Raw genomic sequence first — 27406 nt, forward strand, 5'->3', positions numbered from 1 at the left:
CCCTTGGGGATGCTGAAACCGCAGGGCTGTGTCCTCAGCTGCAGTCCTGAGCGGGGAAAGAGGAGCCTGAATTGAGCCCCGCTGAAGAAGAAATACTGGCTGAAATATGTAGAGGAGAAGGCCGCCTGGCTAGGGTTGCCAACTTTCTAATGGCACAAAACTGAACACCCTAGCCCCGCCCTTGCCAAGAGGTGCTTACCCCCCCCTTCCACAAGGCCCCGCTCACCACGTTTCCCCTCCCTCTATGGCTCGCTCTCCCCCACCCTCACTCACTTTCACTAGACTGGGGCAGAGGCTTGGGGTGTGGGAGAGGGTGAGGGCTCTGGCTGGGGCTAAGGGATTTGGAGTACGGGGAGGGGCTGCGGGTTGAGGCCGGGGGTTGAGGTTCAGGAGGAGGTGAGGGCTCTGGGCTGGGGATGAGGGGTTCAGGGTGTGGGAGGGGGCTCTGCACTGGGATTGGAGGGTGGGGGGGTGAGGGTTCTGGGCTGGGGCCAGGGATGAGGGCTTTGGGGGGCAGGTGTGGACTCCAGGTTTATGGGGGCTCAGGGCTGGGGTGCAGGAGGGGGTGTGGGTTCTGGGCTGGGGCTGAGGTCTCAGGGCTGGGGCACGGCCTTACCTGGGTGCAGGAGGGGTCTCAGTGCTGGGGCACGGCCTTACCTCAGGCAGCTCCTGGTCAGCGGCACAGCAGGGCTAAGGCAGGCTGCCTGCCTTTCCTGACACCACATTGCATGTGCCCTAGAAGCATCCAGCAGGTCTGACACTAGTGGTCGGGGGGGAAGTTCCCAGCCATTGGAAGTGTGGAGCCAGTGCTCGGGTGGTGTGCGTATCCTCATGGCTCCCCTGCCAGGAGCTGGACCTGCTGGCCACTTCCAGAGCGAAGCACGGTGCTAAGACAGATAGGGACTAGCCTGTCTTAGCACTGCCGACCGGATCTTTAATGACCTAGTCAACAGTGCTGACCGGGACCACCAGGGTCCCTTTTCAACCAGGTGTTCCAGTTGAAAACTGGACACCTGGTCACCCTACTTCTGAGAAGTTGAGTTGGAGGTGTGGCTCTCCCACTGTTCCTCACCGGGACCAGCCCTGCCACCTCCAGAACCAGAATTTTATTCCATTAAACAAAATGTCTGAGCCTCCACTAACCTAACCCAATGACTGAAAGCTTCCATAGCTCAGTGCTAATCCCCCCAGTCTCTGGGAAGGGGTCACAATAACCCTCTTACACCAGCACTCTTAGGTAGTTATATTGAGAGATCAGTTTATTTTGTTTCCTTCTGGATTTTTTTAAAGACCTTTGCTCTTCAAAAGAGTAACATTGGAGGCCATTCTTGAAATATTTAACTGAGATCCCCTGCCACAAGAAAAGCATAGGGCATACAGTCAAAATAAAGTAATCAAATGGAACATCTGGAAATATTTCATTGTACTACAAAAATCTGAAGCTTAACCCAAGCCCTGGACAAGATTGTTACTAATTAAGTATTTTTTCTTCTTTACAACATGAAAATAATTTATGAGGGTCATCATTTTCCAGAAGAATATTCTAATTTTTTTTAAAGTATTTGTTTTGGTAAGTATTACAGCTCCCCAGCATTGTAGCACATGAACACCTCATGAGCATGAATGCATTTATTACAAACACCCACATGTGGGGAGAATAATTATTGTGTTTTACTTCCCCCATCTGTAAAACAGCAGAGAGATTAGTTCTGGGATTTATCAAAGGTCAAACAGCAGGCCCATAGCAGAGCCCAGATTTGAACCCAGACTATCTGTCCTGATCTTTAACTACAAGACCACGCATCACCTCCTCATCAGGATGAAGGACAAATGATCATGTAAAGATCCATGTTTAACCATAGTAGGGAGTGACATCATTTTCCAGCATCTCCTTTACCAGTTACTGTAGATAACTTGGTGGATCCCCCATATATGAGCGCTATGTGTTCTGTCATTCATTATATGAAGTCTGCCTCTCCCGTACAATTTAAATACACATATTAAAGAATCAAATTATTGCACACATCATTTTGTTAAGTTTTAATGTAAAACTTGCTGTTTAAAACTGTACATCTTGTGTGAAATACTATGAGACCTCAATACTGATTCCAGTCAATTCCTGGGGCAGAGGCAAAAACAACAAATAACTGGGTAAATCTGTTGAATAAATACATACAACTCTTCAATATCTTCTTACTAATGACTGGCCTGGTGATACTGAGCAATTAACTTGATTCAGATTTTCATTAAAAATAGAAGCAAGTTTTGCTTTTTTTAGCTGATTGTTGGTGCATGGATTTCTCTCCCTTCTCTGTAGGCGTGTTTGTGGACATGCATGTGCCTGGGCCCAGAAAGGAGAAGGTTAGTGTCCCCTTCTTCTGTCCTATATTTGCTAATTAAAGTTCTCTGTCAAAACACACATCTATCTACCACAGTTGTGGAACAATTTCTTCCATCTGACTGTAACTGCCTGGTATCAGAGGCAGTAGGCTCCACTACCTGGCAGTTATAAACAGATGGCAGAGTCACTCTAGAAACCCACAAATAATATGGTTTTAGAAGGCGGCTGTTCAAAATAAGTTTTGCTGAAAATTTAGAGCTCAAGCAATATTCTAGTTTGCCAGACCTGAGGACTAAAGACTTCTACTTAATAACCAGAACAGTTACAGCATGGGTGATGGCAGTACATGTTTTCCCTACACTGCCCAAGAAACATGCCTCAACCAAGATTCTCTTCTACATAGATTCTTATAATGGGTTAATCCCAGTAGAATCTTAGTCTCTTCTAGCAGTGCAATAAGCAACATGACTAACATCCAGTTCTCCACAGCCTTCCCTTTCTAAGAAACCCCTTACACACACACACACACACACACATACACAGAGAGTTTGGTTGGGTGGACACGCTCCCTTCCAGCTGCAGCAAGACAAGGTTGGGATGACATCTTTCACCCCTTCAATCTAATCACATTAGTCAAATATCATCAGCCAACTACGGTTTGGCTAATAGGATCCATGGGCGTCATCATCATTGCTGTTTTTAACAAGGTGATGTGCTTCCAAGTAACTTCAAATAGGTATGGCTAAGATGAACCTCAGGCTGGGGCTACTAAGTTTCATCCAATGCTACAGCTGTTAAGATTCCACTCCCTGATCCTGGAACCAGGTCCCTGATCCCACTCATGTTTAGAGCAATGTCTAGAAAGGATTCCCTAAAGTCTATTTCTCTGTAAGATGCACATAGAGACAGTCTTGCTGCTGCTTGGAGAAGGGGCTTGTGGGGAGAGGAAAGAAGTGACCTGCCCCCAAAAAGCTGGATTTTCAGTCCAAGCAAGTAGTCCAGTAAGACATGGCAAATAGTGAAGAAATAAAGTACAGTCCAAGCACAGATGACGATGAATATTGGAATTGAAGGCACACAGAATCTCTCCAAATTCTAGAACTACACTCCGACTTATTATCTGCAGTGTTAGCAGAGGTGATCTTCCAACAGTGAAGTCAAACCATCATTAAAAAAATATCAATATCCAAATAACTTTGATGGATGCCTTGGAGACTCAGCAGCATTCCTTGCTCCCACTCACAGTCAGCAGTGGGTGATGCTGGGAAAAGGTCCTTCTCGTGAAGCATGGCTCTAAGGGTCGAGAAAGGACACTGCAATGTAACGGGTCCCTTTTGTGGTTGGAAGGCCCTCGTGATAATGGGTCAGGCGTCCCGGGTGCAGGAGGGTCCAACCCTTCCGAGGAGCTCGAATGGAGCAGTTGTAACGCAGAAACCGGCAGCCTCCGCCCTGCACGAAACAAAAAGAAACAGGCATCAGCCAAGTACCAGCAGGGAAAGGATCCCTGTATTATCCCAACAGTCTCCTGATTTTCGGACTCCCTTGTGATGGGTTGGTGGAACTTTCTACCACTGATCTCCCTCATTAGAAAATCCTGAAATTCAAACCCCATCACTGACTGCAGTCCCCTTTGGTATCAAGGTGCCCAAGATGGAGGTGGGGATGAGCTGGGAGGTGTTCTGGATACAGCAAAGAGGAGAAGACCCTAGACTGGTCTGGGAGACTTCCAGACTGACTTTCTTGCAAGCACTTACCTCGTAATCTATCCCTACCCGGTTCAGGGCAATGTTGATGGTGAAGGTGGAAGCATCGTGATGAGGCATTAAGGAGGGTTGCTCATCAGGTTTGTAACGAACGACAAAGGCCAGCTCAAACTGCGTCTGCAGGAGAGAAGAGAGACATACACAGACAGTGCCACAGCACCCAGAGGGCATTCACTTCTAGGGGATGGTGCGTATATTGGTGTAATAGGAGTAACATGCCCCATATATAAGGGAGAAAGGGGCATGTTCTTATTAAGAAGTATGGTGCACACCTTGATAACATACTCCAGGGTCATTTCCTCCATTATGGCACGTACTTTGGTACAGTGCCCCAATGATATTGCCTCTCCGTGGCCATGATCATGAAAGACGCGGAGCACTCAAATCCAGTTGACCAAAAGTGTTTGATGCCTACCTTTGTATAGTATCCTGGGTAAAATTTCTCTGTGATTGGAGCAATATAGTGCAGAAGGAACCTGTACCATTCTCTCTCATAGCCAATTTGGTTCATGTGAATGTCAATAGTTGGGACATTTTCATAACCCCCTAGTAGCCTGCTGTCCTGGAATAGAACCATAAGATTGATTGGGGACAAATATCTTAGATGATAAGTATGAAAAACAGTTTGACGGTAACCAACAAACATAACGTTCATCTATAGGGCTTTTCAGGATTGTAATGCAGGGAAGGATCATCTACATTTTATAGAATGGAAGTCAAGGCACAGAGGAGGAGCCAAGTTTTCAAAAGTGGCTACTGACTCGATGATCGTAGCTGTCCAACTTTACAACCCCTTGGCCCTAATCTTCACAGGTGCTGAGCACTCCAGTGGACGGCAGTAGAAGTTGCAGGTGCTCACGGCCTGCGAAAATGAGGCCTAGGGGATCTCAGACTGATTTTCTGAGTGCCCAATGACCACTTTTGAACATTTGGGCCTACGTCTAAGATCACACAGTGAGTCAAGAGCAAAGCTCAATTGTCCTCACTCCAGTCCCCTGCTTTAATCACAGGATTAAAACTCCCGCCTGTAGCAGGCTGCAGCTATGCTCAGGGACTCTGCGTAAGTGGTAGGAGCTGTCGCTTTGGAAGCTCCAACTTTTTCTTACCGTGTTATCTCCCGTGGACCACTGGCCAAAGTGCTCCATTTCCTCCACCAGCTCGTCACAGGCGACGTCAGTGAAAATAGGGAACCAGTAAACATCGGGGCAGGGCTGGAGAGACAGAACACACGAGAATTCAGACAAACAGAAGAATGAGACAAACGCAAACAGACATCGGGGGCACTCCAGAAGTTACATAATGCATGGGGTTGGGGGAGTTCCTTAATTTTGCAGGACAGCATCACGGGTGTGTTTGTTTCAGTTTTACAAGAGGGTAGTTGGGTCTTTTTAAAAAACAAAAAAATCACCAAACAACGGGTTATGTAATTTATGAACAGTCCCTAGTCAGAAAAGAGGAAGACAAAGTCAAGAGGAGGGAGAGAGGGCTCACTGGAAAAACAGCTAAAATGTTAAAGGTTGAATCCTGCCTTCAAATTCACATGCTTTGCTCCCAGTAAAATTAAGGAACCTGGACTCATGCCTCCGAAGGAGGGATTTGTCCTGAAGAATATTTTCAAATAATGACAGATCACATTCTCTCTGAATCTGAAGTTCTTTTAGGCAGCACTGTCTCCTGTAAGCTACCTATTTCTGAGGGCGAAAGGCTGAAATCCTGTGATAGTGACATGCCGTTCTCTTCTCTGCTGAGAGACAAGAGCAGCATTTCTTACCGTCTCCACCAATTTCCCTTTCAGAGCTAATGTGTAGTTTTCATGGATGTACTTTTCTTTCCAGTCCTATGGTTAGAAAAAGACAAGCAAAGCGGTCACTTCTGTGGCACGTGGCTAAGGAGGTGGTGCCCTGGCATCACCCTCTCTCTCATCACAGAAAGGAGAGTGAAGCAGTAAACAGCAATTCACAGCATTTTCTCGGCTTTGAAGCATTAGGGCCCAGAGGAGTTTGAATGAAATGCTTTCCCAAAGCCGTGCATGCACCGAGGGAACCCCATCAGAGGGATGTCACACAGCAAAGCTTGGATCCTCCCCTGAGAGACACGGCTAGTAGCAGCGTTATCTAACAGGGAGGCTAGGGGCATATCCCACAGTGACAGGCCTGCTCAGCCCCTCACCTCAGGATTGCTGAAGATCTGCCAGAGGTCGTTGTGGAGATGAGTCGTCTGATAATCCTCCAGAGAGAGTATGTGTCCAAATTGGTGCCGGTTTGTGACGAACATGAAGACCCTCTGTAGAATGGAGGGAAACCATCAGGCTGCAATTGTCTACTGTGGGAGCTGCTTCCCAGTGGCAATGGCTCCATTCAGGGGTGACTCCAGGCACCAGCACTCCAAGCGCGTGCTTGGGGCGGCAAGCCGCAGGGGGCACTCTGCCGGTAGCTGCTAGGGCGGCAGGCAGGGTGCCTTCGGCGGCTTGCCTGCGGAGGGTCCACTGGTCCCGCGGCTTCGGTGGACCTCCCACAGGCGTGCCTGCGAAGGGTCCACGGGACCAGCGGACCCTCCGTGCTTGGGGCAGCTAAATGTCTAGAGCCGCCCCTAGCTCCATTCCCTCTGTCTACCCACCTCCCTCTCTAATCTTCACACTGGGCATCCCCTCCCCAGTGATCCTTTATTGTTAAACCCAGACCCACCCTAGATGCAGAGAAGACTAAATAGTCCTAGCGAGGACCAGTGATGGAGGCAAAACCTCTGCACGTTTCATCAGCTGTAGACAGAAGCAGGATAAAATAGCTCACAAAGGGTCACTCGGCCTGTGGCTATGCACATGTAGCTCCCATTGATGTCCCCTGGAGCTGCATGAGTGGATCCTAGAGTATAACTGAATTTAGTCCGTGTTTCTCAGACCAGAGGAAGAGATTCCCCTAACCGCATGTGCCTTGGGGCTTAGTTGATGCCAGTTCATTTCTTTCCACCGAGGCATGTACAGTTGTAATGGGTGTACTGAAACCTGCCTGCAGAGTTGTTTCATCTCCACCCTTGCTCCCTACACCCAGCTCCCTCTACTGACCTGATCCCGGACATTATGGCAGAAAGCCATGTCTGCATCTAGTTTGCCACTATGGAAGAGGTCTCCCTGGTTGAGCTGGGATCTCAGGGTGCTGCCTTTTATGACATAGATGCTGGAAATGTAGGGAACATTCCAAATCCCACTGCAAAATGGAGAGAGGGAGATTTAGACACTAAGTAGTAACCGGACAGAGCTTACAGGATCAGGCCCCAAAGGACTAAGGGCTAGATTTAATTGTGAACATATTTAGGGGAGAAAAAAACAACAACAAAGCACTGCTGTTCTTTGGAATTTGGTTTGTCACAAAGTTTAAAGGGTCAGACTCAAAACTCCATAGCAACCGAACACAAGGACCTACACAAACCCGAAGAGGAGCAATCGGGAATGCAAGCCGTTCCAGTAATCAGCCTTTGCACAGCTACAGCACCTTCCAAGCAAGCAGCACACAGCCCTTTACAAACACTGTTCAAAGAAGAATAACAACCCCTCCTCCCCGCCCACTGTGGGATAGTTAAGCATCACATTCTCTATCCTTAGCAGATGGAGAAAACAAGGCACAAGGAGAGATTAAGCGATTTGGCCATACAGGGAATTAGCAACAGGGCTGGAAACAAATCCCAGGGCTCCTGACTCCAAGTTCCCTACTCTGGTCACCAGACCTTACTCCCACTATTGCATATGGTACGTAGAGGACAGGTACATAAAACAGCTCCTGCCTGGAAGGAGAAACTTCCTTTCCTTCTTTAAACACAGTGATGGTCTGGCACTCTTGCCCCAGCATCCCAATTGGCTTCAGACTGATTTTGGGAGTACATGCTCTCCAGCCACTGTCTATTCAGCAAGCCTTCTATTTAGGGGATTCTGACTGGCAAAAGTCCCTCACAATACTCACACCCTCCGCCCTTGAACAATATCCACGTAATCCTCCGAACGGGCATAGTATCCATCAGGACTCAGCGCGCCCCAGAAATTCGACCACAGCTTTCCGAGACGGCTCACCAATGGGGCAATCACCTGCCTGCAGGCACAAGAGGGAGATGCTGCCAGGGGAGAAAGGGGGAAGATCCCAACGAGTGTCTCAGGGTCCAGTTTTCTCTTCGCTTACACAGATGCCATCACCTCTTGACACCTGTGTAAGTAAGGACAAACTTGGGCCCTAAGCTTATATCTAAACACATTCAGCAGTCAGTCCCCTCTGAATGTGATCTAAGGAGTTCTAGCAGCTGGAGCTGGAAATCTTTCTTCTTGAGGAGCAAGAATCATTTCAGTAACACGACCTATGTTTCTCTACTGTGTATCCAACTCCCTGAGACTGAAGCCCCAGCTAAATCTCTGAGTCAGAGACAGACATAACCAGGAATAAATTCTGTTCTCTGTGAAGCCCCAATGTTTGGAGGCTTCTGATCAGCAATGGGCCTGAAAAACTCCCTTCCTCAGATGCTCAGCTGTTGAAACTCGGTGCAGCATCACTGAAATCAATTTACACCAGTCAAGGATCTGGCTTCTTGGATCCAACACTCACGATCTTTAGGGATGGGGAAGAAAGAACTTGGACTCTGAACCTGGATATTGATCCAGATTTTCCAGTGAATCCCTCCCCTTACAATGGGCTGAAGCAAAACCTGCATCTGAATGTACCACCTGGGATTTTTGAAATGCAAATCCAAATCCAGACCTCATCCCTGTGACTTGGACCCACTTCTAGTTTGGAAAAAAATGGTTCTGATTCTGGCCACTCTGTTCCCAATAGTGTAGTCTCTGCTCTGAAGAAATAAGGGTAAAACTAGGGATGGTTTACATCCAGGGCTCACTGCATCTGAATCCAATAATGACTTGGACCCACTTCTAGTTTGGAAAAAAATGGTTCTGATTCTGGCCACTCTGTTCCCAATAGTGTAGTCTCTGCTCTGAAGAAATAAGGGTAAAACTAGGGATGGTTTACATCCAGGGCTCACTGCATCTGAATCCAATAATCCAGGGAGGGATGTTGGATACATGGCTCCAGTTTGGGTCCATCTCTACTGGAGAAAACCCTTAAGTTTCATTCCCAGCAATGTTCTCTCTTCTCAGCCCCTTACCCATTTCCCAGGAAAGAAGGAGCTCCCTATCTATGTTCCTGACCTGAAACCTGCCCAGGAAAGATCGCTCAGACTCACTTGTTCTGTTCAATCAGGATCCGTAGAACCTTTGAGTTCTTCAGAACCACTTCGGCATCCAGGCTGAAGTAATATTCACAGTCAGGATCCTGTCTGCATAAATCCCTACAGCCAGAGAGCCCACAGGTCAGAGTTTGAACAGCAACAGGACAGCAGAGATGACCTTCACTTTGCAGTCAAGGGGGCCTTCTCTTCTGGGATGGGGATGTTTATCTTTTACAGTCTGGGTGCAGAGACCCTGACTAGGGTTGGGGGGAAGAGAGGGTTAAAACCTCATGCCTGAGTAGAGGAGTAGCAGGTGGCTGGCCCTTCACGGCAGGGAGGAATGGGGCTGAGCTCAGGGGAGGATGTTTTCTCCATCAGGAAGATGGCCGAGGAGGGAATGGATATGGGGAACCCTTGCTTTGGAAGTTCAACTGAAAGGGGAACAGGCTGCACCTGAGGCTAGAGAACCTCAAAGTCCTCTGGATGCAGGAGCCTTACGGCTTCTGTTTGTTTGGCCCCAGGCAGTGGACAGCTGTATACTTAGCCTGGGAACCTAGCCTAGCTTTCACCCATGTTGGCTGGACAATAAGCATGGGCTAAATTCATGCCTGCCATGAACAGGTTGCAGGCCGGTGGCAGGAAGATGGGGAATGCGGATGCAACCTGGACAGAGAGAGTGTTTTGTGGGACAGAGGTTGTTCTCAGCAGAGGGTCTGAGAACCCCTTTGGCAATGAGGGCATCAAAATGTGTTTATAATGCTGTCGCCCCAGATAAGTTGCATCTAATGGTCATGCATAAGGGCATATGGAAGGAAGGGAAAGGGGGAATGGTTTTGGGTGTTGCACTAGCCATTGTTCCTGCAAAGCTCCAAAGCAGACATCTATGAAGGAAGCTTCTGCTGCTCTGCCCACAGAGGCCTGTTATCTTGGATGCAAGAAGCCTCTCCCTTGTGCTACTGAGCCCAGACAGAGAGTGGGGTTGACTCCCGTGTCCCTATCGTCTGGCCTTTCACACCTGCCTTTTCACTTACATGCCCATGTTCCGAGCATCAGCATTCTCCATGTGATCTTCCGGCCCAATCACTTTGACCGCATGATATTCCTTGCCATGCTCCTTCACAAATGTGTCCACCCGAGACTGGTGATGTTGCTCCTGCACACAGAGGAAATGACACAGAGCGAAGAGTAGGTTACATGAGGTTAACACAGGCTGTCTGGCCTCAGCTAAAGCTAAGTTTGCTGGCTACCCAGCTCTCAAAGCTCTGGCAACACCAGAGCATGTGAGCTGCACGTACCCTCACCTCCATGTCTTCGTGGTTGGAGGTAATTGATGCCCAGGCTTCTAGGAAAACAAAACATGAGTTGTACCTGTCTTCCAGGTCCTGGCAATCTGGGGAAGTTGCAAAGACTTCTGGGATATGGGAGGATATGACAGAACAAGGAGTAACGGTCTCAAGTTGCAGTGGGAGAGGTTTAGTTTGGATATTAGGAAAAACTTTTTCACTAAGAGGGTGGTAAAGCACTGGAATTGGTTAGCTAGGGAGGTAGTGGAATCTCCTTCCTTAGAGGTTTTTTAAGGTCAGGCTTGACAAAGCCCTGGCTGCGATGGCTTAGTTGGGGATTGGTGGTCCTGCTTTGAGCAGGGGGTTGGACTAGATGACCTCCTGATGTCCCTTCCAACCCTGATATTCTAGGATTCTAAGAGGCAAGCCATCCCTCACATGGCAAAACAAAGAGACAAGGTTGGTGAGGTACTATCTGTTATTGTTGGTCCAATAAAAGATATGACCTCATCCACCTTGTCTCTCTAGCATCGTGGAACGAACACGGCTACAACAACACTGCATAAGACAATCCAAGGCAGATTTCCTTACATGGTTGTGGATGAAGAGCTGAGTGCGTTTCTTTGGGTACTGGAAGTTCTGAAGCCTCAGGAAGAACTGGGAGAGAAATGGAGTGGGCTGCTCGATGAAAATTCCAATCAGAACCAATGGCAACACATCATCCTGCATTCAACAAGAGGGTGAGAAGCATGAGGGCTGCTCTCCAGCTCCAGAAACCTGGCTACACCCTCCCCATCTCCAAGGTAACCCAAAAGCACAATGCATTCTTTTGTTAGCACCAGGCCTCTGCCACTCTAAATATGCATCAACCCTTACCTTGAACCCTGTGAGACTTCTCAGGCCTTCATCACACACAGTGCAGCCTGTCTCGAATGTCCAGGCCCGAGGAATATAGTTTCCCAGGTAGTTCAGCTGCAGCTGCAAAGAGAAATCCCTCAAGTGCTTAATTACAAGGCAGGAGAAAATCTCAATCAGGTTCCATCACCAGCCTCATCTTCCTTCTCTCCCTGGGAGAAGGGGAATGGAATAGGATGCAAATCTGCGGGTTTAATTTCCTCCGGTGAAGGATACCGATGTGCTGGGATAATGCGAAGGGCACTTTTCAGTCTCTACGGCCTGGTCAGTCTTTGGCGTCTAGGTGCTGAGACTGGCATGAAGGGGAGCAAGGGTGGCAATTATTGTGATGTGGATACCTGTCCACTAGGAACTGGACTGACACCACCAGCTCAGTGCACACGTAACACCGACAGACTGTCATTGGGATCGAACCTGGGATCTTGGAAGCTTAGAGCTAAAAGCCAATTGCTTGTTAGCTAAGGCTGTACAGCAAAGTCATTAATCTCTCTCTCTCTCTCTCTCTCAGTGGTCTTGGTGCCACTAGATAGGACAGAACACCACACCCAGAAGGTGTGTGGGTTACACACGCTGGCCAGTCATTCGTCAGGTGGGGACGCTTTCAGTCACTGGTGATCTTGGTCTTGATTTGACCCAGTGACCAAGAAGTAAACAGCTCCACGTCTTGCTGTCATGGCAGGGGGCCATTCAATTCCCCCAATCTGTGAATTTATGCAGGAAGAAGTCAGTGCATGAGGGATGGATGCCTGATTTCCCAGCATTCCCTGGGCAATTGCTTCACCACCTCAAAGAGGTTATTTGCCTAGGTTTCATACCCAACCATTTTTTCAAGGCTCCAGCTTACCTTGGTGGGTCCATTGCCGTGGATCAGGACTGGGAGGGTGTCATACTCTACGTTTCTTGCTCTCACGCGTGCATTTTCAAACTTCAGAGCCACCTCATCTAGAAATCACAGCACAGCAATGTTATCTGCAGAAGGCTTTAGTAGCAACACAATGCCCTAGCCATCCCACACAAGCAATCCCTGGGAAGCCGGGAGAGTGGGGCTGGATAGCCATCTCTTGTATTTGTGGGGCACAGAAAATCCGCAGAGGGAGAGGAATTGTTTAGGGTGGCCCAAAGAGAGAGAATTAGGAGTCATGAGATGGAACTTGAGAAAGATAGGATCAGGGAAGGCTTTGGAGAGTGAAATCTACTAAACCGGGGTGGGCAAACTATGGCCCATGAGCTGTTTAAAGCCAGCCCGTGAGCTCCCACTAGGTCGCACCACAAGGCTCAGCCCCGCTCCGGCGCTCCAGCTGGGGCGCTGGGTCGGGGGCCACACCACACAGCTCGTGGAAGCTACGCCATGGCCCCGCTCCAAGGTCAGGGACCGCTCCATGCCTAGGAGCAGGAGAAGGGACATGCCACTGCTTCCGGGAGCCACTTGAGGTAAGCGCCGCGTGAAGCCTGCACCCCTGAGCCTCTCCCCATGCCTCAACCCTCTGCCCCAGTCCTGATCTCCCTCCTGCTCTCCAAACCCCTCAATCCCAGCATGGTACACCCTCCTGCACCTCAAATCTCTCAGCCCCACCCCAAAGCCTACACCCCCAGCCAAAACCTGCACCCCTTCCTGCACCCCTGCCCCAATTTTGTGAGCATTCATGGCCCTCTGTACTATTTCTATTCCCCAATGTGGCCCTCGGGCCAAAAAGTTTGCCCACCCCTGATTTAAGCTGTAGGGCAGTCTCCCGTGAGGAACTGGTAAAGCCTCACTGATTGCATCCTTTAAATCAAGACTAGGCCAAGGATATGTGGTGAGAAACAATTCTGCACCAGCAAGGGGGTGGGGAGAATCCAGGTAAAAGCAGCTTTTCCACCTCTGAATTTTATGCTCCCTATGTCTGTCTCTCTGGCACATCCCCAGATGGCAATATGCAGTGACTGCAGAGTGACCAGCCATGGGGTTTGAGTAACTCAGCTAGTCATAAAGGGCTAGTTCAGGCACAAAGTCCAATCACCCACAGTAACAAGGGCCCTCACTCCTAGCAGCCCAGTGCAGTGTCGCCATCATGTCTCTGCCTCACTTTCCCCAAATGAGGGTTTTAATAAGTTTGTATCTTGAACAGTGCCTCTTCAGGGGTCTAGCTTGTTCAATCCAAAGGCGGAACATGACACAAAAATGCTTCCCTCTCAGCCTCTCTAGTGGGAGGAAGGAGGGCCTGAGTAAACCTTTGTCTGTCAACTCTCACGATGTCCAAGGCCCCTTACCAGTGAGGCCTTCATGACCTGGAACCCTCCTCTCGAGTCAGGGGCCTCCTGTCTCTTGCAGAGGAAGGGTCCCTTTTCCTGGGTCAAGGTCTCCCCACAGAGGCCAAACCACAAAGACTCTTCCTCATGACCTCATATAATTCCTCTCATCTAGGGTTCCTGCCTTTGCCTGGTGGAATCTTTCATGGGAGCCAGGCTTCTCTGAGCCTTAGCATTCACAGGCCCTTCCTTCAGGCCACTCTCCCACTCAGGAGCATTCTCCCCGGGTTTCCTTTGCTAGTTAGCCCCTCTCACCAGGTTCCCCCCAGGAAGCCTTCTATGTAGACATTTTCTCTTCCTGCACTCTGGTAACTCTTCCCCTCCCTCACGGCCCTGTTCATGCAGCCCTGTCCCGCTGGGAGCAGCATTCTTTTATCTCACTGAGATCCTTCCCTGCCTAATTGACTCCCTCCCAGTCACTCAATGAGTGACCTAGTCCCAGGTGAACCTGGGCTGTCTCACTGAGCCATCAGAGATAGGCTGGGCTCCTGACCCCTCCAGAGGGCCAGCTGCTCTCTGACTTCCAACCTTACCAAGATAAGAATGGGACCTCAAAATCCCACCCCCCCCCAAAAAAATGATAACTGCCTAGCTAATTAAAATAAGGGGAAGGGGAGAAGAGAGAAACTAAAATAAATACCTATATTTCTCTGCTCCGAGAGAACAAGTGGATAAAACTTTCCAAGGGTGGAATAACTGATGACCAAAAGCATGGTACGGGTGAGTGAGTGTTCACACACGGCTCTGAATGTATCTCCTCAGCTCCCCACTTTTCAGGCCATTCAATCCAATGTACTAAGCCAAGAAGGCAGGCAAGTGGCCCTTGGCCCTGGGCTGTGTGTTGCTAGCTCCCTACCGGTTTCACTCCCCAAAGCTAGTGTACTTTGACATGTGTGGGGATCAAAGCCGAGAGGAGGTGTGGTACGGAAAACCTGACCTGCAGGCCTAACTGTGGAGCTGGTACTGCAGTGAGAACCAGGCTGGGGATTGCAAATCCATTCCAGGAATCTGGGCAGAGGTTTTTAAACAGAAACCGGTTCTGGGGATGGATTCAGGACTTTAACCACTTCAGCCTCAGTGTGACTATTTCCAGCTGCTCTGCACTCACCAAGGAGGAATAAGCCCCCCACCCCCATCTCACCTAATGCTCCATTCAGGTTCTGGAAGATCCGGCATCTCTGATCCAAAGTGATGTTGATATTTTCCTTTAAAAGAATGAAACAAATAACCTCATTTAGAACACACAGAGGCATACGCTCTGCCAACAGATGGGTCATGCCAGCCCTCCCACTGCCCCTCCATTCACTGCACAAAACACTATCAAACCAGCCTCCCTTGTTTCTCAAACCCTCCATGGATTTGCTTCAACCTCCCTCACGGATCTAGACCCAGGTCCTTAGCTGCTGTAAATCAGTTTAACACCATTAACTTCAACTCTCTAGGAGCCCTGAACCGGCTCCATGGTCCCTCCACTCATCACCACAGATTTCATCTCACCATTGCTATCTATCTTCTGATCTCTAGAATAGCCTCCTCCACCCGCAGCGGATGCTCCGTCTCTTTTCAGATCTCCTATGAAAATAACAACTCTCCTTGCCTACATTTCTTCATGTTCACTTCCCTGGGTTATTGTTGATCTATGTCACTCATTTTAAAATACAGTTTGTGTGAAAGACCATGTGCTAAATAAAGATGTATTGTATCATTCTGATCACTAGCATGTCCCACAGGCTCCAAAACCTTAAATAATCCCAGTGATCCCCAGTCCCACCCGAACTTTAGCAGTTCTCCCTTTGCTAAAACACCACCACCACCACCACTTAGCTCTGACATAGCGCTTTTCCGCGTTAGATCTCAATCCCTCCTAAACTGCATCACCTACTCACACGTACCCTTTTTTCCGGATCCAAGAAGATATTGGTGTAAAAGAGCTGGTCGCTATCATTGTCAAGTCCTTTCCAATCCTCCACAAGCTTGTTTAGGTTAGGAGCGTAACCTATGAAACCTGCGGGAACAAGGCAAAGGAGGAAGAGAGCCAGTGTCTCAATCCAGCCAGTCTGGAAGGGAAAATTCTCAGGGACTCATACATGTGGACAATGTCTCAGTCCCTTCTCCAAGGGGACATATACACTGTCTCAGTGCCCCCTGCAACATAGCACAGATACACAGTTTCAATCTCTCCGCAAAAGCATGTGTACTCATTCTACCCTGCCATGGGTCATCAGTGGGGATAGAACCCTTAATCTTCAGCACACAAAGCACAGGCTGCTGTAACCTGAGCTAAAGGAGTAGCCGCACTAGCTAAGAGTAAGTTGCAGGTTCTTATCATAGAATCATAGAATGTCAGGGTTGGAAGGGACCTCAGGAGGTCATCTAGTCCAACCCCCTGCTCAAAGCAGGACCAATCCCCAACTAAATCATCCCAGCCAGGGCTTTGTCAAGCCTGACCTTAAAAACCTCTAAGGAAGGAGATTCCATCACCTCCCTAGGGAACCCATTCCAGTGCTTCACCACCCTCCTAGTGAAAAAGTTTTTCCTAATCTCCAACCTAAACCTCCCCCGCTGCAACTTGAGACCATTACTCCTTGTTCTGTCAGGATCTTGAGGATACTCCTTATCCTCTACATGGGCTGCAGTCAGTGGAGGGAGACCTATTTGCAAGTGCCTAGTTTATGTGCTACGAATGTGAACACACACGGTCTCAATTCCCCTCTAACTGCACAGTACTTTTCTGCCGCCCCTACCCCCATCTTCTCCACAAGCCCCCATCTCCTGGAAACACAAAGCTGGGAGACGCTGACCTGTCTCTTACCTCCGGAACCCAGGAAACGCTTGCCATCTCGCACTGGAGGGTACTTGGCTTCCAGCCTCCGGTCTGGGTAGATGAAGGTCTCTGCTGAGAAAACCACCTTGCTCTTGGCCTGTTTGAACTTCTTCAGCAGCTCTGCAGGGCCCGATGCAAAGAGCACATCATAGCTACAGGAGCAGCAGAGCACGGCAGAGAGGAGAACAGAAAGGAACGAAGTCAAAGAGAACAGGTCAGGAAGAAAAGAGTGTGAGAAACAGAAGATTCCCTAGGAATCCCTTTCTTTTAACCCTGCGCTACGGCATTACAATCCCTGCAGTCATTACAGGCATCAGTATGTCCAATAATAGCCTGATGGAATCCCCAACGCTGGAGGTTTGAAGACCATGTTGGACAAACCCCTGCCCTGCCTCAGTGCAGGGGGCTGGACTCGATGACTTCTTGAGGTCCCTTCCCGTCTATTTCTCTATGGTTCTGTGAATACTCGTCGAGCGGGATATGGTACTTGTTCCAAACTAACCTACTGTGGGTGAATAAAATGCTCAGCTCGTAGGTGGATTGTTCCTTACATCCCTTAACACCCAGGGGATTTGCTTCTACTGAGCTTTCCCTCCACGTCCTTGGAACCAGCGGCAGACGCTGGTATCCCAGACCTGTCCGTTGTGGGTGCTGGGACTCCAACTCTGGGATCTCTCAGCCCACTGTTTTATTTCTCCTCTCTGCAGCCTAGTTCTTAGCCCCCAGGATGCCACTTGCCTGGCTCTCTGCCTCTCCTCACCAAGCAGACAATTCCACTGGGAAAGGCCAGGCCAGAATGGCAGACTAGCCCACTAATCCCTTGGAGGCCAAATTCAGCCTGGCGTAAGCAGGGGTAACTCTATCATCCTTACACAAGAGCTGGATTTGGTCAATTGCCATCAGAGCTTCCCAGCTGGCATGGATGCATTTAACATTTAGCATTTGGCATGGTGCAGGGAATCCCAGCAGGCAGGAATTCATCTTCCCCAAACAATCTCCTTCAGGGTTAATCACCCCCTGTTAAGAACCTGCCTCTCGGCTCAACTTATGGTAAATCCCTTTGGCCCCATTTACCTTTCGGTGACAAGGATGATCAAGTCCTCTTTATCCGCATATTCCTTCAAAGCTGACTTCAAGAGACGGACCTTCTGCCCACCTCCTCCTGCCTTCTTGTCCTCACCACGCCACTCCTCATCCAGCCCCAGGACCTAACAGGGGACAGGGTATCTTTTAACAAAGGGTTCATGCTACACAGGCATCAGCTTGTTTCCCCATCATGAGTCACTGTAAGAAATGGGATAGGAGGACTGGCTGCCAGAGAAACTCACAGCTACTTCACTGCTGGCCTCCGGTTAGACTTCTGGCAAGGAGCAATGGTGCTGGGGTGCGGGCTGAGGAGGAGCTCAGTTACACTCGTCCTGACCTCTCCCAGTGCAACTCACAGTGGGTGAGAGCGTAAGAACACTTGCCCTGGTGGACACACAGCCACTGCTGTGCCATTCTCTGCCACTGAGCGTCACCAGGAGAAATGGTGCAGGAGAGCTGGCCTGGCGGCGACGAGCTTTCACAGGGGTCTCTCTGTAGGGAATGATCAGGGACAGGGGCTGGCTCACCGTAGCAGTTTTTGAGTCACTGTAGCATGGTGCTGCATCACAGCAGTGTGGCTTGACACAACCATTAAAGCTTTCTGATGGAAACATTGTGTTGGGGGCGGGTCCCTTTGGAGCAGCTCCCGAGGATCTCCCCTCAGCCCACCTATGGGAATGAGGTAGGGATGCCTGGTGTACAGCAGCTCACCATCCCAGCCTGTCCCCAGGAATGCCCTCCCTGGGTGAGTTGTCTATGACCCCTGAGAAGACACGCCCCCGGCCCCCTCCCTCTCTGGATAGCCATCTCAGAATTCCCCTTTCACTGTCCACCAGAGGCTTCAGGGCTTCACCTGGACTTTGTAGTTGAAGAACTGAGCTGATCTTTTGAAACGTTTGAATCCCTCAGTCTCCTGGGTGGCCACAGTAAGAACCAGCAGGTTTTCTGTAGGCAGGAGAAAGCACAAGGTAAAGAGAGACGTTCCGCCCTCATCCGTTTCACAGTTTAACAATCCATCTTCAAAAAGCAGCTTTGCTATTAGAAACAGGGTCAAGGTGGGGATTGACAGCCTGAAGGCCCCAACTGACTTCATGAAGGTAGATAGTGTGGGGAAAGTTGAGGCACAGAGGATATGTCTACACTGCAGCTGGGAGTGAGCCTCTCGCCCAGGTAGACAGACTCACTCTAGCCGGACTCGAGCTAGAACATTAAAAAAATAGCAGTGTGGATGCTGAGGCTCGGGCTCTGACCCCCTAGGTTCGAAAGCCCAAGCTGCAGCCTGAGTGGCTACGTCCATACTGCTTGTTTTAGCATGCTCGCTCGAGCACCACTACTGTGAGCCTGTCTACCTGGCTTGGGAGGCTTGGTCCAAGCTGCAGTGTAGATGTACCCCCAAGAGGTTAAGTGACTTTCCCAAGGCCACATGGCAAGCTAGCCACAGATGCAGGAATAGAACTTGATAGAGTCCTGATGTCTTCTTTACGAACCACCCAGTATGACAGCCTCCACACAACCTCTGCTTTTCATTGTGACAACATAGTCCTATGAAGCACAGACTAAAGCAATGTCTAACTTGAATATAGGGTCAAATGATTGCAATAGCAAAGTCATGCTCCACTGCAGACTCTCATCTCCTAAGTTTGGACCAAATTCTGCATGGGCTACTCTACTGATTTCAATGTGGGTGGTGCGCTTCTGTCCCTGGGAAAAGATGGCTCCTAAATGACAGGATTTGATTCGCAGCCTGGAGTCCACTGGTGGAAGCCGAGCTCCAGGCCAACAATGGTGGAAAGCCAGTCTGGAGGTGCACCACGGCAATGCAAGATGCCCACCCACCGCACTGCTCCACTGAAGCAGCCAGCCAGCGTAGCTCCTGAATGGGGCCAGTCAGAGACAGAGCACAGCTAAGGAGCCCTACACTAATACCAATGAAACCAGTGTCGTGACATTGCCTTTACACTGGTACAACCGAGGTCAGAAGCCAGCCCTGCATATGAAGTGTGATACTTTCATTGCACAGCTGGTGAGATGTATACAGAGAATACAACTTACTGAGGGTTTCTCTAGTAACGTCAAATGTAAGCCGCGCTTTCCTCAGACGGAGTTTCAAGAAAATTAAACATGAAGGTTAAAAAAAGAACACTGCCATCAATGAAAGTGTGTACTTGAAAATCATCCACTTAGCTTAGATGATTCCCTGTAGCATTGCTCTCTCTCTCCAGTCAGCATTTACACCGGCGTACGGAACTGCAGAATTTGGCCAGGCAGCTGTTATTTTTCTCTTGGAAGCACTTCTGATTTTCTATTGTATTCCGGATCTGTATTCCAGATGTCTGCTATATATAATGTGGCTTTATTCTGTCACAGTCTTCATCCAACATTCTCGTCCCTACTACTCTTGATGAGGCCACATGCTGAAGTATTTTTTCAGTTTTTGCACAACCTTATGCTGGCAAAACTCCCATTGCCTTTGATCAGAGCTTTGTCTAAGTAAAAATGGAGTAAAACTTTTAGGATTGGACCCATGATTTCTTTGATGTAACTGAATGCTCTGCTTTTTGGCAGGTCTTCATGTTAACACTTTCACCTGGATAGGAATGTGCATGGGTCCTGGCAGCTGTGTTTTAACAGGTTCCCATGCCATTGGAATGGAACATTGGAAAATTCCAAGAATATCTGATTGCACTGGAGGAGCATTTTCTTGGATCTAGCAGGCTTATCCAGTGACATTGGAGGAGTGAATTTCCTAATGGATGTACCTGACGTGCATCCCCAATGCATCCGGATAGATTTCCTGGGCACACAGAGCCCAACAACTCTGGATGCATGAGAAAAGCAGGATTTCTGGATGGATCTGGTAGACCAGTGAGCATAAAATGGCTGTTAGCCAGGGTGGGCAGGGATGGTGTCCCTAGCCTCTGTTTGCCAGAAGCCGGGAATGGGCGATGGGATGGATCACTTGATGATTACCTGTTCTGTTCATTCCCTCTGGGGCACCTGACATTGGCCACTGTCGGAAGACAGGATACTGAACTAGGTGGACCTTTGGTCTGACCCAGTATGGTCGTTCTTATGTTCTTATGAAAACGGTGAAGGACTGATACTAACCCATAGCAATTATCCATCGGAGTCCTTGGGATATGGATGAAACTATAGTACAGTTGCAGAGAGAGATCTGGGGCAGGGGTAGCGAGGGTAGAGATTAAGTTTGGGATTCCTAGTTGAAGGAGAGAAGAGGTTTTAACCAGAAGTCCATGAGATCTTTTATTCCCATCGGAATAATATGAAGAGAGATTACAGGTCAATAAGAGACCATCAAGTTGGATTTAAGTATATTTTGTTAGAGATAAGGTGAGTGAGTAATATCTTTCATTGAACCATCTTCTGTTGGTGAAAGAGACAAGCCTTCAAGCTCCACAGAGCCCTTCTGGGCTATTTGTTAAGTCATTTAGGTATCACAGAGTTGAGCATGAGCCAGATGGATGGACACACTGATGGACAAAGCTATAAAGGAATTTGAATGATGCATAAGCACAGGTTTTAAACTCAGTTGTTTAGCCAGCATAGTTGGGGCCCTAATTACACTCCTGCTTTCTATGTTCTGTGGAGTCAGACGATGTAAACAGTGTTGGAAAGTATGCAGTCCCCCTGGGACTACGCTAAAGCCGGCAAGTCTCCAGTCATGTGACAGCGTGCAGAGCACCAGGACAGCCTCCTGTGCTAGGGAGCCAGGAGCTCAGGCTTTCCTAGAAAATGGAATCAGCCTGCTGGTGAGAAGGGATGCAAATGTGGAATATCAGACAGGGGCTTGGAAGAGAGACTTTAAATTCCAGCCCCTGCTGTGAGAGCTGAAGACGTAAATTAACTGAATAAGAGGGAATAATTTACAGGAGCCCACTGCTGGGCAGCTATTCCAGCCTGAATTCTCTCCAAGGACCGAGGATCTCAAACCAAACAAGGCAGGAATTCATTTTCACGCCACCTTCCAAAGACAGTCAGCAAATTGTTCACACTCATCTTATGTGACTTCCAGAGTTTTCCTGCACCAGATGGCCACTCTGGTGAGAGGGCGAGAGGCTCCAGCGGATGGCTGAGGAAGAGGTGTCATATTTCGGAGCCCGAAAAAGTCCTCACTGTGCAGCATATAAATTAATTAGAGCAAGAAAAAAACCGTGCAGAGCCTCAATCCTCGCCACCCAGACAATGGGCTGAATTCCTCAGTAAAGATTCCCCTTAATCACTGATCTGGAGGGGAGGAATGACTTTGAGAGACGCTAGCGAGGCTTCACTTCTGTGCCAAGAGACCTCTAGCTGCAGAGAGAGCTTTCCACCCACGAGGCATTCTTTCAGCCCAGTCCTGGAAGTCTTAAGGCTGAGCTATGCAGCCTCCATTGGGTGACCAGATGTCCTGATTTTATAGGGACAGTCCAGATTTTGGGGTCTTTTTCTTACATAGGCTCCTATTACCCCCCACCCCCTGTCCCGATTTTTCACACTTGTTGTCTGGTCACCCTAGGCCTCCAGCCACCTTCCCCTTTTACCCTTTTCTTTCTTCCTCAAAGTTACTGCTGTAAGTGAATGGTCACTTCCTAAGCCACAGTAATAACCCTTCTTTTTTGTTCCTTTTTGCTCTGTAACTGGCAAAGCCCTTTGCTGGGTTCCCCGAACGCTCTTCTCTTTCTCCACTTCACCATTTCAAATCCTAGCTCCCCTCTCCAGACATAAATCACACAGGGCCAGACCCCTAGCTGGAAATCACGGGAATGGTGCCAGTTTACACCATCATTCAAAAGCCCTTGTGAGCAGGGTAACATATGTTTGGTATCTCGTGGAAGCATTTAAAAACAGATTTACTCTTTCACATCTTCTGTCCCACATTACAGAAACACTGACTCCTTTCTGCCAAGCAGGGTCATCCAGACTCCGCTGTGCTGAGGGCCACTCGGACAACCAGAAACCTGAGAAGTTACAGTTAATTGTATAAACTCAGGGTACAGAAACAGTATGGATCAGCAGCTCAGGCACTTGACCTAGATTCAGGAGACTTGGGTTCTTCCTCCCACTGACCTGCTCTGTGACATTAGCATAGCACGTCACTCTCTGGGCCTCCATTTTCCCATCTGTACAATGGGCATATGATGCTTACCAACTTTTCTAAAACACTTGGAGCACTGTGGTGAAAAGAGCTATGTAAGCAAAGTATCGTTACAGAGACACAACTTTTAGATCAATAATAAATGTAAACAGCAATACTATCAGGGTGGATGTAAATGTTTCTCCACATAAATAGTTAGAATCTGCTTGCTGGAGGAATTCAGCAGCAATAGACTATGGCTACAGTACACAGCTTTTAGCAACACTGCTGTACCGCTACAGTAATGCTACCAAAAGCTGCACAGTGTAGCTGCTGTTTGTCGGCAGGAGAGTGTTCTCCTGCTGACAAAAATCTTCCATCCCCCACGAGCAGCAGTGGCTTTGTCAGCAGGAGAGCGCTCCGGCCGACAAAGTGCTGTTCAGCCCGGTGCTTTTCGTCGGTAAAACGTTTGTCAATCGGGGTGGGTGTGTTTTTAACACCCCGAATGACAAAAGTTTTGCCGAGGAAGTGCCAGTGTAGACATACGTTTAGTGATGATCATCTTTTTCCTGAACCTATAGGGAAAGCGCAGATCCATTTTCATTTTAAGACGCCAAGGGCTGCCTTTAGCCCTAAGCCGCACTTTGGAAAGCATTACTCTAATGCTTCCTAGTAAAATAAAGCTGAAGAAAATACTACTCATCCTGGAGACAATTAGTAAAATCAATGCCTGATTTGACATCTGAGAATTGAATTGCCATATTAAGTTTATTTGTAGCACACTTTCTCTTTTAGTAGTAAGTCCTCTTGAATCACAGAGTAGCAGGGTTGGAAGGGACCTCAGGAGGTCATCTAGTCCAACCCCCTGCTCAAAGCAGGACCAATCCGCAGACAGATTTTTGCCCCAGATCCCTAAATGTCCCCCTCAAGGATTGAACTTACAACCCTGAATTTAGCAGGCCAATGCTCAAACCACTGAAACAAATACAACACAACTAATAGCTACACTTGCAAAAAGATGGGTCTCCAGGTGCTTTAAAGAAGAGGATGGGTAGCATTATCCTCATATTACAGTTGTTGAAGCTGAGGTACAGAGAGGGTAGCAGATTTTTCTTAAGGCCCCGCAGCAAATCAATGGCCGAAAGGGAAAAGAACTCATTCCAAGCCCTTTGCAATACACCACACTGATTCCTGGATAGGGCCAAATCTCTGTTCCTGGTGTGCCTTGGACTCCTGTTAATAAAATCAGTGAGAACCTGGGGCGCAGAAGGAATGCAGGATGTATGACCCAAGCTGAGCTGCTATTCCTATACTAATCTAAGGATTTGCCTACACACCAAAACTGTGCGGCTTTAACTGTTGGTGGTAGTTAAAGCTGTACACAGTCCCAGAGGGGATAAAGTTATACAAGTAAAAAGATGCTTATAGCAATCAAAATTACTCCCGCTAATTTAGGGGAATAACCTATACCGGTACAAGGCACCTTATTACTAGTACAATTGAATCCACACTAGGGACTTGTACCAATGTAACTATTTTTGTAAAAGACAAAAACAAAAAAAAATCACTCTTCTAACTGAAATAGTCAAATCAGTACAAAATTTGTGCGTCGAGCTGGCCTAACTTTTTTTTAATAGGTTCACACTTTCAGCTTCTATTGCTGCCTGTGATGGCCCACAGTTTAGCCTCCTTCATGAGAGATTTCAGAGGGGTAGCCGTGTTGGTCTGTATCAGCAAAAACAAGGAGGAATCCTTGTGGCACCTTAGAGACTAACACATTTATTTGGGCGTAAGCTTTCGTGGGCTAAAACCCACTTCATCAGAGGCATGGAGTGGATCTCTGATGACATAGGTTTTAGCCCATGAAAGCTTATGCCCAAATAAATGTGTTAGTCTCTAAGGTGCCACAAGGGTTCCTTGTTGTTCTCAGTGGGAGAGGACAGGGAACGTGAGATACATCCTTTCCCAGCTAGGCTCCCAGTTCAAATCCAGCCTAGCAGCAGTGATCCAAAGACATCACCATTTGGTAGCTGTCCTCAGTCACAGGCAGTCAGAGCGATATCCACAGCATTGGCAGCTCTGTGGCAATCTCAGTAGAGAGGCCCAGGATTGAGTGAGGCTGGAGACTGAACTACCCCTTCAGCCCCTGCAAATGATCTGATCCTCCAGATCAGGGTCTGTGTACATGGATGGGACGGTGAAGAGGAAGCTTACCGTGCAGCTCTCTATGCTAACCCTCTTCTGTGTCTGAAGAGAGGCCATTGGTCTCTAGAGCTGGCATTCTTGCCTTTGACTGGAACTAAATTCACACAAAGATCTAGAAAGGTAAATAGGAAACTTTCTGCTAAACCCCCTCAGTGCTTGACCCTTTATTAATTTTAGCTTGTGCCTTCTTGTTTAGAGCTGGTCTGGTATTTTTTGCCAAAACTCCCTGTTCCCCCCCTTCCCTCAAAAAAAAAATGCCCATTTGTCAAAAGCAAACTGTTCCCGCAAAGAGTCAGTCTTGACAAACCTCCCAATCCAAAACATTTTGAGCAATTGTTGAAACATCGCATTTTGACATTTTCAGAATAGAAACATTCAATCTGGAGGCTATTAGCTTTTAAAAAATTTCCACAAAAAAGGATTAAAACAAAAAAGCTTGAAATAAAAAAACCCACATTTTGACTTTATCTAAATAGAATGTTTCTATCAACCTGAACAGATTTTTTTTTTCTTCAGTTTCTTGATTTGTAAAAATTTTCAAGATTTTGACTTTTCGTCCTGATTCAGGATGGGGAAATTTGTGGAATCTTGAAAATTCCCTACTCCTGATTTTGAACTTGTACCCTTATTTATAACTTAAATCCCATTGCCTCTTAATTGCCACTTCTTTCATGAAAATAAATGTAATTAGCCAAATTGCTCTTCAGAGTTGTAATGCATGAAACTCTAGCATCCTTGTAGTCATCTGCAGTAGCTTTTCCAATTCTTCTGCATTTAGCAAAATACTGTAGAGGTTCCCTCACCAGCTGTATGTAAAATGATGGTATCTTCTGATTGTTCCAGACCTCAGATAATCAGCCAGGCATCCCTGGGCTCCAACTTTCAATTTACCGATCTGTCTGGCTGTCTAAGTGCACCATGGAAGTGTAACGGGCACTGACCACAGATTGTGTGATGCAATAGAGCCCAATGGCTGAGCCATGGGCACTTACCACAGACTGGGTGGTAGCTGAAACTCATGTTACTCATTCTGTGCTGGGAGCACTGACTCCAGACTGGCGGTGCCCAGATCTCTGGGCAGGGGACACTGGGCCTAGGCTGGTGGTGCCCAGGTCTCTCTGGGGAGGGGACACTGGCCCCAGGCTGGCAGTACCCAGATCCCTGTGTGCAGGGGACACCGGGCCCGGGCTGGCGGAGCCCGAGTCTCTCTGGGCAGGGGACATCGGGCCCGGGCTGGCGGTGCCCAGATCCCTCTGGGCAGGGAACACCAGGCCCGGGCTGGCGGTGCCCAGATCCCTCTGGGCAGGGGACACCAGCCCAGGCTGGCGGTGCCCAGATCTCCCTGGGCAGGGGACACTGGCCCAGGCTGGTGGTGCCAGGGTCTCTCTGGGCAGAGGACACCAGGCCCGGGTTGGCGGTGCCCGGGTCTCTCTGGGCAGGGGACACCGGGCCCGGGCTGGCAGTGCCCAGATCCCTCTGGGCAGGGGACATTGGCCCTGGGTGGTGGTGCCCAGATCCCTCTGGGCAGGGAACACCGGGCCCGGGCTGGCGGTGCCCAGATCCCTGTGTGCAGGGGACACCGGGCTGGGGTTGGCGGTGCCCAGATCCCTGTGTACAGGGGACACCGGTCCGGGCGCTCAGAGCCCCCCTCTTACCCTCCTGCTTGGACCCGCAGCTCCCCTCCGGGATCAGCAGCGTGAGGACCAGCCCGGGCAGCAGGAGCAGTTGGGGCAGCATGGGGGCGACTTGCGGCGGATCCTGGTCTCCCCGAGTCCGGTTCCAGCCGCGGTGCTGCCTGCAGACCGGCCCCAGCCCTGTGCACCGGGGAGCGGGACAAAGCGGGAACCCACTGCGGCCAACTCCCGGCGCTGCGAGGTTCTCGCTGCCACGCACTAAACACGCCCCTCCGGGGGGCTCCTCCCTGCAGTCCTGGCTCATTCCCTTTCCGCCCGCCCGGATCGCTGGAGCCGCCAGGGACAGGGGCCCAGCACCCCGAAAGCTGGGGAGTCTGCCCACCCCACTGCCTCCCCTAGATCCCCAAACATCCTCCCCACTAACCCAGCCCCCAACCTGCAGGAGACAGGGTTCCGGCTCCAGTCACCCCATCCCCACTACCCCACTTCAGGGGGGCTTCATAGACACATCTCGTTAAGTATTGCCGGCGATTTAGGCATGAAAAATGCTACACAGAGAGAGCATTGCTATTGCTTTTCAGAAATGAACTCATGTGGCGAAGTTCAGATCCCAACTTTCCCAAAGGATATGTGTTGGGGGGCGGTCTTCAGGGGAATGCGGGGTTTTGCTGTGGACCCCTCTCTATTGTGACTGTACATCCAGTGGTCCTGGAACGAAGGAGGGGGCAGCTGGATTGAAGTAGCAATTAGATACCAAATAACATGGTTTCCATCTTCAGCACCCCCACTG

General features: G+C 49.0%; 1 protein-coding gene across 1 annotated transcript; it reads right to left on the bottom strand.

The window, feature by feature from the left end:
* Positions 1-2038: 2038 nt before the first annotated feature.
* PLOD1 (procollagen-lysine,2-oxoglutarate 5-dioxygenase 1) lies at positions 2039-26843 on the bottom strand. Its single transcript, XM_030537803.1, has 19 exons — positions 26638-26843; positions 18557-18648; positions 17692-17825; positions 16606-16769; positions 15686-15798; positions 14935-14998; positions 12349-12446; positions 11466-11567; positions 11181-11312; positions 10338-10459; positions 9322-9426; positions 8058-8183; positions 7166-7307; positions 6274-6387; positions 5876-5941; positions 5211-5315; positions 4520-4666; positions 4096-4221; positions 2039-3790 (listed from the first exon to the last, which is right to left on the bottom strand). The coding sequence occupies exons 1-19, from the start codon at positions 26717-26719 to the stop codon at positions 3635-3637; spliced, it is 2190 nt and encodes a 729-aa protein (XP_030393663.1). The 5' UTR covers positions 26720-26843; the 3' UTR covers positions 2039-3634.
* Positions 26844-27406: the final 563 nt, after the last annotated feature.

Source organism: Gopherus evgoodei, chromosome 18 (assembly GCF_007399415.2).
Source record: "Gopherus evgoodei ecotype Sinaloan lineage chromosome 18, rGopEvg1_v1.p, whole genome shotgun sequence".
NCBI lineage: Eukaryota > Metazoa > Chordata > Testudines > Testudinidae > Gopherus > Gopherus evgoodei.